Genomic DNA, 14,795 nt, shown 5'->3' with positions numbered 1-14,795 from the left:
ATTTCAAACACACAAACTGAGTTCAATGTGAAATTAACCTCATGATATCAAGTGTGCTGAAAAATCCCTCCAGGTTTGTGGTTGTAACATGTTGTGATTGATCATTCCACAGAAACTATACATCCAAATCCCATCAATCAAAAGTTTTTTGATGTCTGGAATGTCTCTCTGGAGAATCCATCAGCAAGAACAAGCATCAGCCAAAATCCTGCAGCACACAGCTCGTAAACTACAGCAAGAACCAGACTGCCTGCCTCAGGAGACTATGTTACTTTACCGATCACTTTGGGAGTAAGCCAACCACGATTTCCAGGTCTTTTCTAAATCTACAAATGAGACCTGGAAGGCTGGTAAAACACTTATAGTGGCTGTTAAATGCTGAAATATACCAGTACCAATTTCTCGTGGACAGTAAAGGCCCTTGTCTTGGATCTTTCTCCATACCTCGAAGCATCTTGGAAAGAGACAGCAGCCTAAGAAGAAGGGATTGTGTGTAGTGAGCCAGTATTAGGTTTGGAGCAGAGCTGTGTGTGGGAAGCCAGGTTGATGCTGATCCAACAGGGTGGGTCTGTCTGCTGCATGACTCGGCCTGTCTGGCCCGCAGCTAGAACCCCCCTAAAGCTGTGTGTGTAGAAGTGTGTAGGTGTAAGAGCATGTGCGTGCAAGTGATGCATGTGTGCATGCCTCTGTCGGTATAAATGAGTTTGCATGTGTGCACATTTAGATGGTAATGAAGCATGTAAGTTGACATCAGTGCATGTGTATACAGTATATCCGTGCATGTGTGTGTTATTAAAGAGAGAAAGATGAACCAAGCAGGCACAGCACAAGAGATGGTGTGTCGTTCTTTCCATGCTGCTGTCCTCTCCCTGACCCAACCTAATGTTGCATAACACTTCAAATGGTTCCATGCCATCCGAGTGGCTGGGTGGGTGTATGATGCACAGGGGAGACGGGATTGGAGAAGGCGCTGGAAGGGTGTCAGAGTGTGTGAGGTTACATCTAAAACAGTCAGAGGACTGTAATGACAAGAAATGACCTGAAAAAACAGAGTCAAGTGATAGATCCCTCACTACCTGCAACTCTCTCCGAGCTTCATCTCTCTTTGACGTCTGTCTGTTTTTTCTTTAACTGAACTGAGTGAGCTGGCTGCAAAAAGACAAATGACTCAGGAGAAGCTGCAGGTGGAAGGAAAGTCCTACAGTTCATATATACTGTACAAACAAACATGCAACACGGGCTGAACTGCATTTGACAATAAATGAGCATGCATAACAGAGTAGGCATGTTGGAAGGACACAGGAGGGTCTAATGAACAGAATAACAAACAGATGCTATTATTACATTATGAGACGTGTAGCAGCCAGCGTTTCTGCAGCACTATTTATCATTTGTGTGAATGTTTCTCTCATGAATCACCCAATTTTTTGCAAGTGCTCTACTAGTGTGACCTTTTAAAAATAGAATGTAATGTACACACTGTAGAAGAAGTAATGTTAAGAGTCAAAGATGCCTCCGTTATTAGGGAAAATCAGAGGTATTACAATGAGATGTGGTAAAGATCTGGAGGTTAAAGTAAGGGCTTTCATATTAAGAGAGTAAGAAGTAAATCATTGGACCATTAGTGGCATGCATTTGTTAAACATGTAGAAACAGAAATGTTTTTATCGCTGCTGCACAGCATTTTTTGTCCTGGCATTAATATAATTTTGTGCTGAAAATTGACTGAAAGCATTTTGCACTTTTGCTCAAATTCCTTTTCTGATTGTCACAAAAATTAGATGAAAGCTTTGATTCTGCCTTTGGCAGTGTAGAATGTGCATCTGTAGAGAGTTATTTCCACAGATTTTAACCAATTTATTAAAGTTATGATTAAAAAAGGCTGTTAAAAAAAAAAAAGCTGGAACTTTAGAAACTAAATGAAAATCACATGTAACCAGAAGTAAACAGAACAAGGGTCAGAGCCATAAAACACTGACAAATTACTTATAGTAACAAATAATATGTTCTTTGGATAATTGTGTTGAAGACAGATGACTTAAGAAAAGGAAATTAATGTCATGAGACGGCTCCAAGGGGTTTATTGTGGTTACTTGCAACAATCCTCTGTTAAAACATATAAAATAAAAGAAACTAGAAACGTTGGAAGATTTCCTGTGGGTGGGTTATGTTGATCGGGGTGGAGCATTTATGAATTATGGATGTGAGTCAACACAGACCGCAAAGAAATCTGAAGAAATCCATAGATGTGGATCATTGACTTAATAAAGAAACAAGTGTCATCTGTTCTGTAACTTTTTTAAGCCTCTCCAGCTTCATCACATGTGGAACGTTCTCCTCTTTGACCTCCTCCTGGCAGTTTATCAGGTCTATCGAGCTAAAACTAATAGAATCAGTTACAGCAGTTATTCAGCAAATCCTCTTTTGTGAAGGTGATAATGTTAAGTCTTTATTTGAACTGTTTTAGGGAGGTGTTGATCCAGCTGTATGATCATGATTTGGAAGATGTAGTTAGTGCTGCTGTTCAGCTGTGCTGCATTATACGCAGAGCTGCTCTGATTTAGCCTCACTGACATATGTCATAGAAATACTTTACACTCCAGTTTAACAGCAGCACAAACCAGGACGTCTAAAACTACATTAGACTGAGTTAGCTTCAGCTTTGTGTACCTGATAAACTGCACACAGTGGTTTTCCCCTCATTCTTTGCTTTGCTTCCTCTCCGCTCCCTTCGAACAGAATGGAGCACCTGAGGGGGTTTGTGGAAAGCAAACAAACTGTGAAACTGTAACGTGCAGCCAATGAAAACTAGCTGATGGGCTTTCCTCTCTGGCACACGGTGTCCTGACAGAGTTTACTGACAGATATCAGTCCTCAGCCACCCTGCTGCTGACAAACCTGCAGCTAAAGGCTTGAGGTGCTGTCACTGCTGCCCTCCTTCCAGCATGATTACCCACAAACTTCTCTGCAAGTCTGCATGTTTTTCACTCTCGGTTCTCATCTTTTCCTTTTGCCAACCCTTCTCCAGAAATAACTCTACTTCTCATTACATACCAAGTCTCTTCTCCTACACTCCCTGCTTGTGAAAACAGATATATAAAACATATGTTAACTCCTCCTAATCCCAACTTTCCCTTTCCTTCTCTTTTTTTCTTAAGTAGACTGTTTCATAACTGTACTGTTCTGAGGGGCTGCTGGGTGTGGGACTGCTGACCTGCTGGGCTGAGAGTGCTGCCAAGTCTTTACCGTGAGAGAGAGCAGAGGGCAGGGCACAGAACAGCACTGTGCCTCAGACATGGTGCCAGCCTTGGCAGGATTACAGCTGTACTGACAGGAGGGAAAAGACTAACTGCTAATGTTCCTAAGAAGTTATAAATGTGAAAAAATATGAGAGGAAATAAGTTGGGGAAGGGATTCTTTCACACCTGCTTTCCCTCCGTCAGACCCAGCTCTCATTTGTCTCTTGGCCCAGACTGAACTCTGGTGTTGTCCCCTGAATCATAACCTCTTCACCTTCTCTCATCCCTCCTCCCCCCGCCGAGTGTACAGAACCCAAGCCTCCACCCTGCACTGCTCCCCCATCAACCTATTTAAACCCAACTCTCTCTTTTCTCTCTGCTCGCCTCGACCTCTGGTCAAACGCCCAAAGCTTTACTCCAGAACTCAACCTCGTCCCAGACACTGTCCAATTCTCTCCAGCCAGTACTTCACTGTGCATTTGTAACAGTCCACACAAAGTTCACACACTTCTAACAGCAATCCTAAAACCTTTTCAACCTGATTCATCCTCTGTCCAAAATGACCAATTTTCATTTTTCAGTGTAATTTCATTGTTTTTACATTTGAATTTTAGCACCAGGTTTCATTAAACACATGTAAAAAATAATAATTAATTATTTTATTTAGCAAATTCCGGCTTCTCCACTGTACAATATGTTCAATATCATGTCTTAATGATCGATATGAACCTGTGTGTGTGTTTGTTTAGTATCGACGTGCAGCCAGGAGGCAGCTCGCTTAACATAAACACCAAGAGCATGAGGAGTCATCTAGCAGAACTCTGTCCACAGTTATAAACATACTACACGTCTGAAGCTCACTAATGAACTCACTGCATCTCAATTTGTAGTTTGAGGTGGAGGAGAACATTAGTTATTAGAACTGAAAAACTAAACTAAATATAAAATAAAAACAGGACACAACGTTTAGAGAATGTCTATAAAATTAAGCACATACATAAGTGATATTTTTTAGTCATGTTCAATATTTTTATGCTATTTGTTTTGGTCGGCTGTCACTGAAAAATAAAGTTCCCATTTATTTGTTTTTACCACTATGATTTAAGACTACCTCAGTATAGTTTGTGGTTTATGATACACAGTGCTGCAGTTCTTTGCTCAAAGGCACTTCTGCAGCAGACCTTCTTAGCTGAAGCAGGAATTTGCCGAAGCAGGAACACCCTCCTGAATAGCAGCAGCCTCTGACCAGTCCAGCACCACCACACCTGTTATTACACACACACACCTTTAGTCTGACCTGACACAAGCAAAAAACAAACAAACAAAAGCGACTTCAGCATTATTGAGCAGCTGAACGACACCATCCAATCATCGTGCCACACATTGCTCCAATATGTTGCTCGCTGATTGGTTCGGTGATGGTGAAAAGGAGGAGGGAGGTTTTGGGGCGGCACTCAGGAGAGGAGTACAGAAATGGAGAAAGCTCACTAGTGCATTAGGGACAGCACAGTGCAATTCGTTCCATTGGCAGCACTTCAAAGAGGGAGAGGAGGGGGATAATCCACCCCAACACTAGCCCCTGGAATCTTCCACCACCACCAACACACACATACACACATTTATTCACAAAAGCAGCAGGCTGGAGGGTTTGGTCGTGGGGTCTGATTGAGCTGGGGTCTAGGGATGACGGGATGGAAGCATGGTGGGGATTTTTCAATTTGCCAGCAAATCAGAGATGATTGGAATACTCTCTCGCAGATATAAACACAATGCCATACACAAAACACACATCTATCTCCGCAGAAAAGACCTCACACTTAAACCCAGAGAGAAAAAACGAAACAAAAAACGCTGAATCAATCCCAAATGGAGCAATGTGGGTTAAAGAATATGGGTCAGCAACCAACGGTATGGGTCTTTACTTACAGGTGGCAAATGTGTGTGAGGAAGAGAAGCAGAGATGAGGCGATAGAGGAGAGAAGGTGAAAGGGAGGGAATGATGAAAAGAAGAAACCGAGGGAGCTTGTACAGCACACTGACTGTCACCAGCATCACTAGCAGTGAGCTGTCAACACTTGCTCGGCCAAAATGTGACCAATTGATGATCAATCCTCCTCGTGGGGAGACCTGCCAGCAGTAAGATAATCAATCCTCTTTCCTCTGTCAGACCTTCCAGCAATGTTGAAGTGGAAAGCTGCTCGATTTGAAGCAGCCCAGGTCTCAACAAGCTCTTGTCATCTCCTCATTTCTAACTGCCTCTGAACATGGAAAATGCGTCGTCACCCACTGATGAAACCGTGTCACCATCAGTAACAAAAATTACTATGTTCTGACCATCTGCAAATGTACAGTGCCTAAAAAACATATTCACCCCCTTGGATGTTTTATCCTTTTATTGACATTATAAATCAGTCATGGTCAATAAAAGTTGGCGAGTTTGACAAAAAAATTCAGAAAAATACCTTATTATTGTCAAAAAGAAAACCGGTTTCTACAAAGTAATGTATAATATGTAATGTAAAATATATAAGGTGAAATCAGTGTTTGCATTAATATTCACCCCCTTCAGGTCAGTATTTAGTAGATGCACCTTTGACTGTAATCACAGCATGGGGTCTGTGTTGATAGTTCTTAATTAGGCTTAAACATCTGGACACTGGAATTTTATGTCATTCTTCTTTGCAAAACTGCTCAAGCTCTGTCAGGTTGCGTGGGGATCAGGAATAAAAGCCCTTTTCAAGTCCATCCACAAATTCTATTGGATTGAGGTCTGAACTTTGACTCAGCCACTCCAGGAACATTCACCTTGTTGTCAGTAAACCATTTCTGTGTAGCTTTCTCTGTATGCTTCAGGTCATTGTCTTGTTGGAAAACAAATCTTCTCCCAAGCTGTAGTTGACTTGCCGACTGAATAAGATTGTCCAGGATTGCATTCATCTTACCCTCTACTTTAACAAGCTTACCAGGGCCGGCCTCAGAGAAGCATCCCCACAGCATGATGCTGCCACCACTGTGTTTCACAGTGCGGATAGTGTGTTTGTGGTGATGTGCAGTGTTTGGTGTGCTCCAAACATTGCGTCTTGTCTGATGAACAAAAAGCACCATTTTGGTCTCATCAGACCAAAGAACCCTCTTCCACTGGACCATGGAGTCTTTCACATGTCTATAACTCAAGTCATGATTTAACGTCTTTTCTTCAACAGTGTCTTTCTCCTTGCCACTCGTTTGAAGCTTTTACTGGTGAAGAACTAGGTCAACAGTTGTTAGTTAGTTTCTGAAGCGTGTAACTCCCTCACAGTAGTCATCGTTGTGTTAGTGCCCTCTCTCACTAGTCTTCTTCTTGCACGGTCACTCAGTTTGTGTGGACGGCCTGTTCTAGGCAGATTTAGACATGTGCCATATTCTGATCATTTCTTGATGATGGATTTCACTGATCTCCAGGGTTTAAAGGGGTGAATATTAATGCAAACACAGATTTCACCTTATATATTTTTATTTAATTGACATTGCTTTGTAGAACCCTGTTTTCACTTTGAAATTAATGAGGTATTTTTCTGACATTTTTTTCTTAAAGTCACCAACTTTTATTAACCATGATTGATTTATAATGTCAAAAAAAGGATAAAACATCCAAGGGGTGAATACTTTTATAGGCACTGTAAGTGCTGCATTGGAAGTTCGACGCGTGACTCCTCCAGTTTTGGACAAAACCCAGCTGGTAGTATTTGAGATACTAAAAGAACTCAATGTGCTGCAGCTTCAAACAGCCAAAACTTTCAAAATATCTCCATCCATTCTGGTAACAAATATTTTATATTAGAAAATAGCTGTAAAAAATGAGACACGAGCAAATGACAGAAACACATTCAAGAAGTTGGCACTGAATTTGTGCCACATAGAAATGCTCCAAGTGCACAATGCAACAGAAACACACTTTCCTGCTCCCTGGACGATCGTAAACACACATTTATGTGCTCAAGACTGCAAACGTGGGTACTGAGTTGGATCATTAATGTTAGCTTTCACTAATGACAACAATCTATATCACACTTCAAGGTCACTTTGAAACATCTGTTATATTGTTCAGCTCATGTCTGATGCATTGTGAATACATCACACACATCATTTACATCAGATGTGTGTTAAAACAGCAGATTTTATGGACAGAACAATGTTTTATTTCTACTTCAATTCAATTGTTTTCCCTTTTATTGATGGGATAAGTGTTAACCTTGAGACTTAAAGGCCCACTTCTACAACACATACATCAATAATGGGCGGTCTGTAGGGAGAAGAGTTATGGAGTCCACAGATCCACCGACCGTCTAGGAGGTTAGCAACGCCTGCAACAATCAATAAACCCTGACCACTGGAGACCACATATGGCTACAGTTACACAAGTCTATAGGAATCAAAACCTCTGTACAGTAATGTTTCCATTTCCACGTTATGTCTCCACAACTACAGACTCTCCACAAATAGTATATCATTTGTTCTTTCCATTATTTTATCGGCACCCAGACAGAGGAATGCATAATATGAGGAATAAGTGAAGACACACAAAACTTTTATTTTAGACTATAAATCAGATCTGTCACTTAAATCCAACTTATTAAGAATCTATTGGGTGCAAATTAGTTTTTACTCCATCATTTAAAGTTAAAAGGTGAAAAGTTGTCATCTAAAAGCCAAATGAACCCTGTGTGAAGCTGAGCAAAACACACCCATAATCTAAAGTCCACTGAATTGGCCTCTACAGCTGAGGCTAAATGGGAAAACCAATGAGGAATTAAAATACGTCTTCCAATTATTTCCTGTGTTTGCATTTTATTATTTTACTTTGTTACAGAATAGTGGGTCACTTGAGTGATATGCAACCACCTAATTGCCGAAAGGTTGTCCCAGTGTGAGCCAAATTAAATCAACCAAGCTGAACCAAAGCAAGGCAAGCCAACTGCACTGTATCAAATCGCATGCCAAAGAAATAAAGGAAAACGGTATTTAGGACACCCGATTGTTCTGGGTTATCTTACAGCCTGCTGAAAGAAAATACATTTAAACTGGTTGTTGAGAGGGTTTTTGTGGGAAATGTTTTCAACACTGATTATTTTTGGTTAGATTTGGTATCACAAAGTAAGCAAATACCATAGGATACTATGTTTTTTAGATTGCGGTAATGATACTGTATAAAACATTTCTCCAAACATGAGAAGTACTATAGCAGTCTAACAGCCTGTATTTGGTAAACCAAAGTTAACTATACTCCCTGCAGTAGATGTTTTGGCTGCAGGGTGCCATTCAGATTCTGTACGGTAGTTTGCGGGGTCAGAAAGAGGTTTTGACAGCACCGCTGCAGTGAATGCCAATCAGCTATCAGAGCACTGCGAACATGTGTCTGGATTGAGGTTACGGGTGTGGGCATAACCAATCTATGAAACCGAGCAAGGAAATTTACATAGTGGTTAGAATTCAACTGCCAAATGCAAGCTATGAAACTGAAGACACTGGGGGGACTGACCTCAAAACGGTGCTACTGCAGATTTAGACTGAGCTGTTGGATGAATCAAAGGATTAATCATGAAACACCTGATAAAGCAAAGTGCAGTCCTATTTAATTGCTCGATATTGTTGTGTAAAGTAATTCTTTGTTGTTTTTGTAGCATTAATATAACTATATAAGACTGCACTCAGTCTTAGCCAAACATTCCTACTTCACTGTAACTACACATATAGAATCATCCAAGCACCTGAACCACTTCACCAACAGGTGGCCACCAGTTGACAGATTTGCTGCTCTTATTATTTAAGACTTGAGATCTGAGGATAAGCCTAAGGTATTCTTGTACTTTGATCACACATGCAAAACCACAACATGCCTGGAGGGACCTCCTTTTAGTACGATCTACAATTAATAACACCAAACAAGATGTCATGGCTGAACACTATGCTCATTATGGACAGTCCAGAAGCTCAACATTTAAAGTCCACTTATGTTTAGATCAGGCAGGCTGTTCCCTCCGAGGACCACAGGGCTGAAGTCCCTCATCAAACTGTATTCCCTTGGCAGCAGTAGCCGTGGAACCATTCCACAGACTCCAAATGAAAGCCTTCCTCTTCATGACAAGCCGCTGCACAAGCATTACCATCTTTTACTCTGGGGGACTCCAACACAGTACTCAGCAGGGGGTTGGCGGGCATCTCCAAGCATACCCTGAGACTCTCGAAACAAAGAACAAGTCTACCAGCTATATTCAGTTGGTACAACTCCACGAGAGTTTCCATGTCCAACACAGACCTACTGTAAATATGTGATTTCTGTGCTTCTTCTCTTGAGACTGAATGTGTTTGTCTGTCCCAAAGCAGGAAGCACCAGATCCAAAACAATCCTGAGGATTTCATCAAGACAAGAAGTCTCAGAAAAATTCAGTTTAATGCTCTGTGCTGACTAGTTTTTCTGTCCAGTGAATCAACTGTCACAGGAAACACATCACAGAAAAACCATGAATTCTGTGCAGTGAGTGGATTTTCATTGGTATTTTCAGCACTGGACTATCATTCAATCCCTCATTACATCATTCATCCATTTCATCACGCCTTCATCCTTTGGGCTATTCATTAATTTTGCATTAATATTCATGAAAGCAAAAATCTACTCTATGTTATACTGTCAATGATCTTTTTAATTAAACAGTAAACACACCACTACGCAGGAAACCAAGACAAATTAAGGAACCAAACCAAACCACTTCTCAAACTCTACTGATGCCGTACAAATCCGTGCAGATGATGAACAAAACACAACACAGCAGGTCCTGGTGGAATTGCGGGTCACTCACCCTCTCTAGGTCTTGTCGGAGGTGTGTGAAGAGCTTGAGGCGTCTGTAGAGGACATCCTGCTCCTGCTGGGCCAGGTTGTCCACCTCGTCCCTCTTTAAGGTCACCAGAGGTCGATTAAAGTTTGCCTTCCTCTTCATCTTCCAGAACTGATACAGAAAGTCCACCTTGAAGAAAAAATGGTTTGTGTTTATCGTAAGAAAGCACAAGTCTGCAGCAGCAACCAACCCACAAAACCAAAACCAATGACCAATTAATCACAGTCTGGTCGACGTAAATGCCTGTAACTCATTAGACAGTTTACATGGGAAACACTTTATTTGATGAACTAGAGCCGGAGCTCTTAATCTAACTCATCAACTGGGGAAGCCAAACCCTTCGTCTCAACTAAAATATGACTAACAATGCAGTAAAAATACTGCAGTGAGGATCTGAGAAACCCACTCATTGTGGAGGTTTATTTTACTGTGACGCATTTCATTTACTTTTCTGTTATTATTATTACAAATTCTTATAACTGGTAAAGGTTGTGTGATACGGTTTGAGACCTCCAGAACAGGGTCTACCTTTTATGGAAATATTTTGTCTGTAAATGATCAATGGCCGATTATATTCTAAGTTGGTATTTTACTATTAAAACCAGATGTACAGGTATCAGCAGATGTATATTTTTATACCACAGCTCTGCAGTTTTTTAATGGTCAGTGTTGCTGAAACTGCAGATTCAAGTTTCTTGTTCTGAGCAGACAAGGAGTCCATTCACCGTACCTCCATATTTTAGGATGCATGTGCTGTACATACTGTACTAGTGAACAGTGAAGAGTATTTGCATAATTATTGCCTGTTATTGTGAGTTAGCAGCTCTGATCTCTCTCATCAAATTTCTTTCACCCACTCAACCTGTCAGTGATTTTACTGTTGGTACCCTGGATGTGTCATTTCTTTCATTTCACATGACGATTCATAGTGTTTAAAATGCTTAATGTCTCAACATACCTGGGAAACAGGCAGCCCCAGATTTTCAGCCACCTCCCTGGGATCCACCAGTCGATAAAACTCATCCTCCAGCTCCTGGAGCTTCTGTTTCCTCTGGCTCACCTTCTCCCTCTCCAGCTGGTCCCGTTCGGCTCGCTCTGATGCAGTCACAGAAATCGGGTATGATACTGATCGCTGCTCCATGTCACTGCTGCCGTTTGGCTGACGATGTTGGTCCGGCCGGAGCTCAGGACTGATGCCAGAGGTGGCCCAGTCAGGTCTGGTTGCAGCACATGCTCCGGTGGTGGTGTGGTTGCCGTTACTCACACTGGTCGAACTGGAGCTGCTGTTGACGGTTGTAATATTGTTGCTTGAATTGCTGCTGTGCTCTAGACAGAAAGACTTAAAGCGAACCTCGTCGTTCTCAGCCAGGATGGTCCTCATCTCCAGGCCATGGTCAAAGGCGCATGTCACGTGGAAGGCCACAATACAGGAGGGCATGGAGCACTAAAAGAAGAAGAGAAAGAGGAAACATAGTTAGGAGCAGAGGTAAAATAAGAAAATAAAAGGAGAGGATGTAGGAAACATAATAAGATATGTAGCACAAGCATTATTATTATTACAAGAAGCTGAATTCAACCTCTAGGCTCACTACAAAGACAAGTCAACTGAAATGTTAGATAGAAAAAATGAGTCATTTAGCTCTTACTGTCTGAAACACACATTTGTTCTTCAGTTTCTCAGACACTTTGTCACGATTATTTGTTTTAAAGTGTCATTTCTGCTCCATTTCTAGTGTTTTCAGGGTTTTAATATGAGTGCAGCAAAGCACAAAGACAAGCCAAGTCACAACAAACATGGTTTTCCCACTTTCTGCTGACATTTCGGTAACTCAGGATGTATGTGTGTATACATGTCCACATGTGTGAGTGCCTCAGTGCGATCCATTACAGGTCATACTAGGAGGCAGCCTCCTGCTGTGTCCCTCCATGCATGGTGTGATTTTGTGGGTGTGAGTGTTTGTGGCTCTGTCTTGTCACTGTGTGCATGTACATGCAGATTTGTAAAAGGGTGTGCAGGTTAGTGCTTGAACTTTTCAGTAGAGTTCAGCATTCAGCAGGAAGGTTCATAGTTTCTCTCTTCAGTGTTGTTTATGTTCTTGGTGACAAAAAACTGGCACAAACAACTTTTCTCCTCCCTCACTCCCCTCAGCTGTTTTCTAAAAACTACATGTGCAGCAGCTTCTTTGGTAAAAATAAAACCATCTGTACCAACGATGTATTAAAAAATTAAAGATTCTGCTGATTTAACATAAATAGAAACAGAAACAGAAATAATAAACACGTCTTTGCAATAACTACCCTGCACTAATCTGTGCTACATTCATCCCTCCCCCATGATTTTGAACTAAACTAGGTCAATGCAAGATAAACCAGTCCACTATTATCACCTGTCAGTCTTTAGTAGCACGTGAATTCTGTGTGAGCCTGCAATCTATCTCATGTACAGTATATTCCTTTTTTAATTGGTAAGGAATCACAGTTTCTGTTTATGATGTGCACTATTTTGTTCCCTTTCTTTTCTCTATCTGCACATGTTGTGACTCAGGATTTATGACATGTGAACAACTATGTGAGCCCATGTGAAACCACTAACAGACTGACAGTAAACTGCTTGTTATCTTCCAGTTCGAGTACTGCTGTACACTCCTCACCCCTGTGAACCTGATTCACAACAAAACCATTGATGAACTGTCAGTCTACAAAAGCAAAGGTGTGGACACCTGCTGCACATGGTACCGTGCATAGTATCCAGCGTCTGGACACCTTCTACACATCTATATATCACCTAAACCACTCATCCTGTTAAATGTTGCCGGGTGACGGGCAAAAGGTGGGGTACACCCTGTACAGGTCACCTTTGGGAGACCATAGTAGCAACAGCTACAGTACACTGGAATGACCCAGACACGAGGAAATGCAAAGATGACGTTTGTCTTGGAAGGTAATTTTTGGCACCTTCTTTGGATTTGCTCCAAATCAGCCTGCAGCAACTCCAACAGCTCCAAAAGTGGATAACTGGACAAATGATATATTTTTCTCAATGCATTCTTTCATTTGTCCTATGCTTCCTCTTCACTCAAACAACAGCAGCCATCTGTGCACAAGTGGATTGCACCTGCCTTTCGAACGTATTAAATACAGATTCATCACAGCCTTTGCAGCAGCTTTCAGACTTAATGAATCACATTGCATGTTTGTAATTTATGTATTTGCATTTCCCCTTCTTTTATTGTGCACAATTGCAAAATCCACAGCATACACTGTACTGGTCCTTTAAAAGAATGTAATGTAATGTAATGTAAATCAGGCTCTAAGCACACACAGCACTGTACTGTACAGTGCACAAATGAGTAACTGGATTATGTTTCTACTGCCCATTTAGAGCATTTGGAGTCTTAAAGTTCTGGCTGCACATGATCTCTCGGTATGGGTTTGTGTAAACTTTGGAAGATGCCAACATTTCATGCTTGACTATGGAAACCAAGAATCAGCCTTTAAGAGAGAACGGGTATTCTGTTCTGTTATTTTGGTGACCTCACCCTTTCTAATGACTCAGCTGTTTTCACAGTGTTAAGTGCCTTGGAATATTTTTTAATGTGTGTACTTTCTTTCCTTTATTTGTGAAAACAACCTCACATGATGTCCACTTTAATGTCATCAGTTCCAGTTTTAAAATATATTATAGAGGGAAAAACTCCCCTCAAGCTACAGAAGGTTTGATCCAATAATCACTTATCCGACCTGAGCGAGACGCTGCTATAGATGCATCATCTTGTTAAAAAGTGGTGTTACAGTCGAAGGTCTGTAAACCCATTTTCACCTCCACCAATGTCGGAGTGAGCCTGCTGCAGCTGCTCTCACTTATTTGGTGTCAAAAGGCAAAAGGTTGAACACAGCATGGAGCTGGCTGGATGTGTTGTTTGGTATGAGCAGTCATCAGAAAAAATACTCATCTGGCCTTTTCGACTGCACCTGCTCGGTTCTGGCACGATTTCCCTAATAATGTTATATCAGTGCCCACGTTAACTGTGAATACTGCTGGGTGTTTGTGGACAACATGTTTGTTTGTGCAGAAATCTGTAATCTTTTACATCATGTTACACTAAATTTATCAAACTGCTAAAAGTCAAATGTTGGACTTAGAGAGTTAAAAACCTTCTCACATGTTAGGAACGAATCAGTTTGGACCTTTGATGGTTGGTTAATAGCTTTACCAACGTTAGATCTGTGCTCAGTCAACAAATAAAGGGATGAATCTACACGTTCCAGTAGCAACATTCACATTCATATCACAATAGTCATATAGATGCAAATAATTCCAACATTATTCTGACTCCAAGTGAGTCAAATTTATCGTGAGGGAATGTGACAATTTATCTGGCTTGTGTGTAGAATTTATCCTCAAAGCAGCTTCACATTTTGCTGCTTGTTTAGCTCTAATCTTCCCAGAATGTTGATTTAAATTCTGTGGGAAACACAGTTTTGTGCCATGGTCGGAGGTTTTATGTTTTCAGGTCCTCTGTCTTAAGGAATTCCTTCAATTTTGACACAAAGATCCACTTGAACTCAAGGGTGAACTGAAGGTGAAGGGCACTGTGACCTCATGTGTTTCTCATTCCCACGTCTCAATCCACACTCTTCACTCAATCTCGTCTCAAAGAAAACTAAATAAATAAATAAAACA

At 41.2% G+C, this 14,795-nt stretch overlaps 1 protein-coding gene across 2 annotated transcripts in view; it reads right to left on the bottom strand.

Annotated features, from left to right (window-relative positions):
• The window catches only part of jade2 (jade family PHD finger 2), a 157,162-nt gene that overhangs the window by 44,815 nt on the left and 97,552 nt on the right, over positions 1 to 14,795 (bottom strand). For both annotated transcript variants that reach the window (XM_026372017.1, XM_026372018.1), the window contains exons 9-10: positions 11,070 to 11,555; positions 10,076 to 10,240 (exon numbers count right to left, since the gene is read on the bottom strand). In XM_026372017.1, coding sequence (XP_026227802.1) covers positions 10,076 to 10,240; positions 11,070 to 11,555 — 651 coding nt within the window. The remainder of the gene's footprint in view (positions 1 to 10,075; positions 10,241 to 11,069; positions 11,556 to 14,795) is intronic.

The sequence above is a fragment of the Anabas testudineus genome, chromosome 14 (assembly GCF_900324465.2).
Source record: "Anabas testudineus chromosome 14, fAnaTes1.2, whole genome shotgun sequence".
Classification (NCBI taxonomy): Eukaryota; Metazoa; Chordata; class Actinopteri; order Anabantiformes; family Anabantidae; genus Anabas; species Anabas testudineus.
The sequence above is the reverse complement of the archived record's forward strand: the minus strand, read 5'-3'. Positions and strand labels throughout refer to the sequence as shown.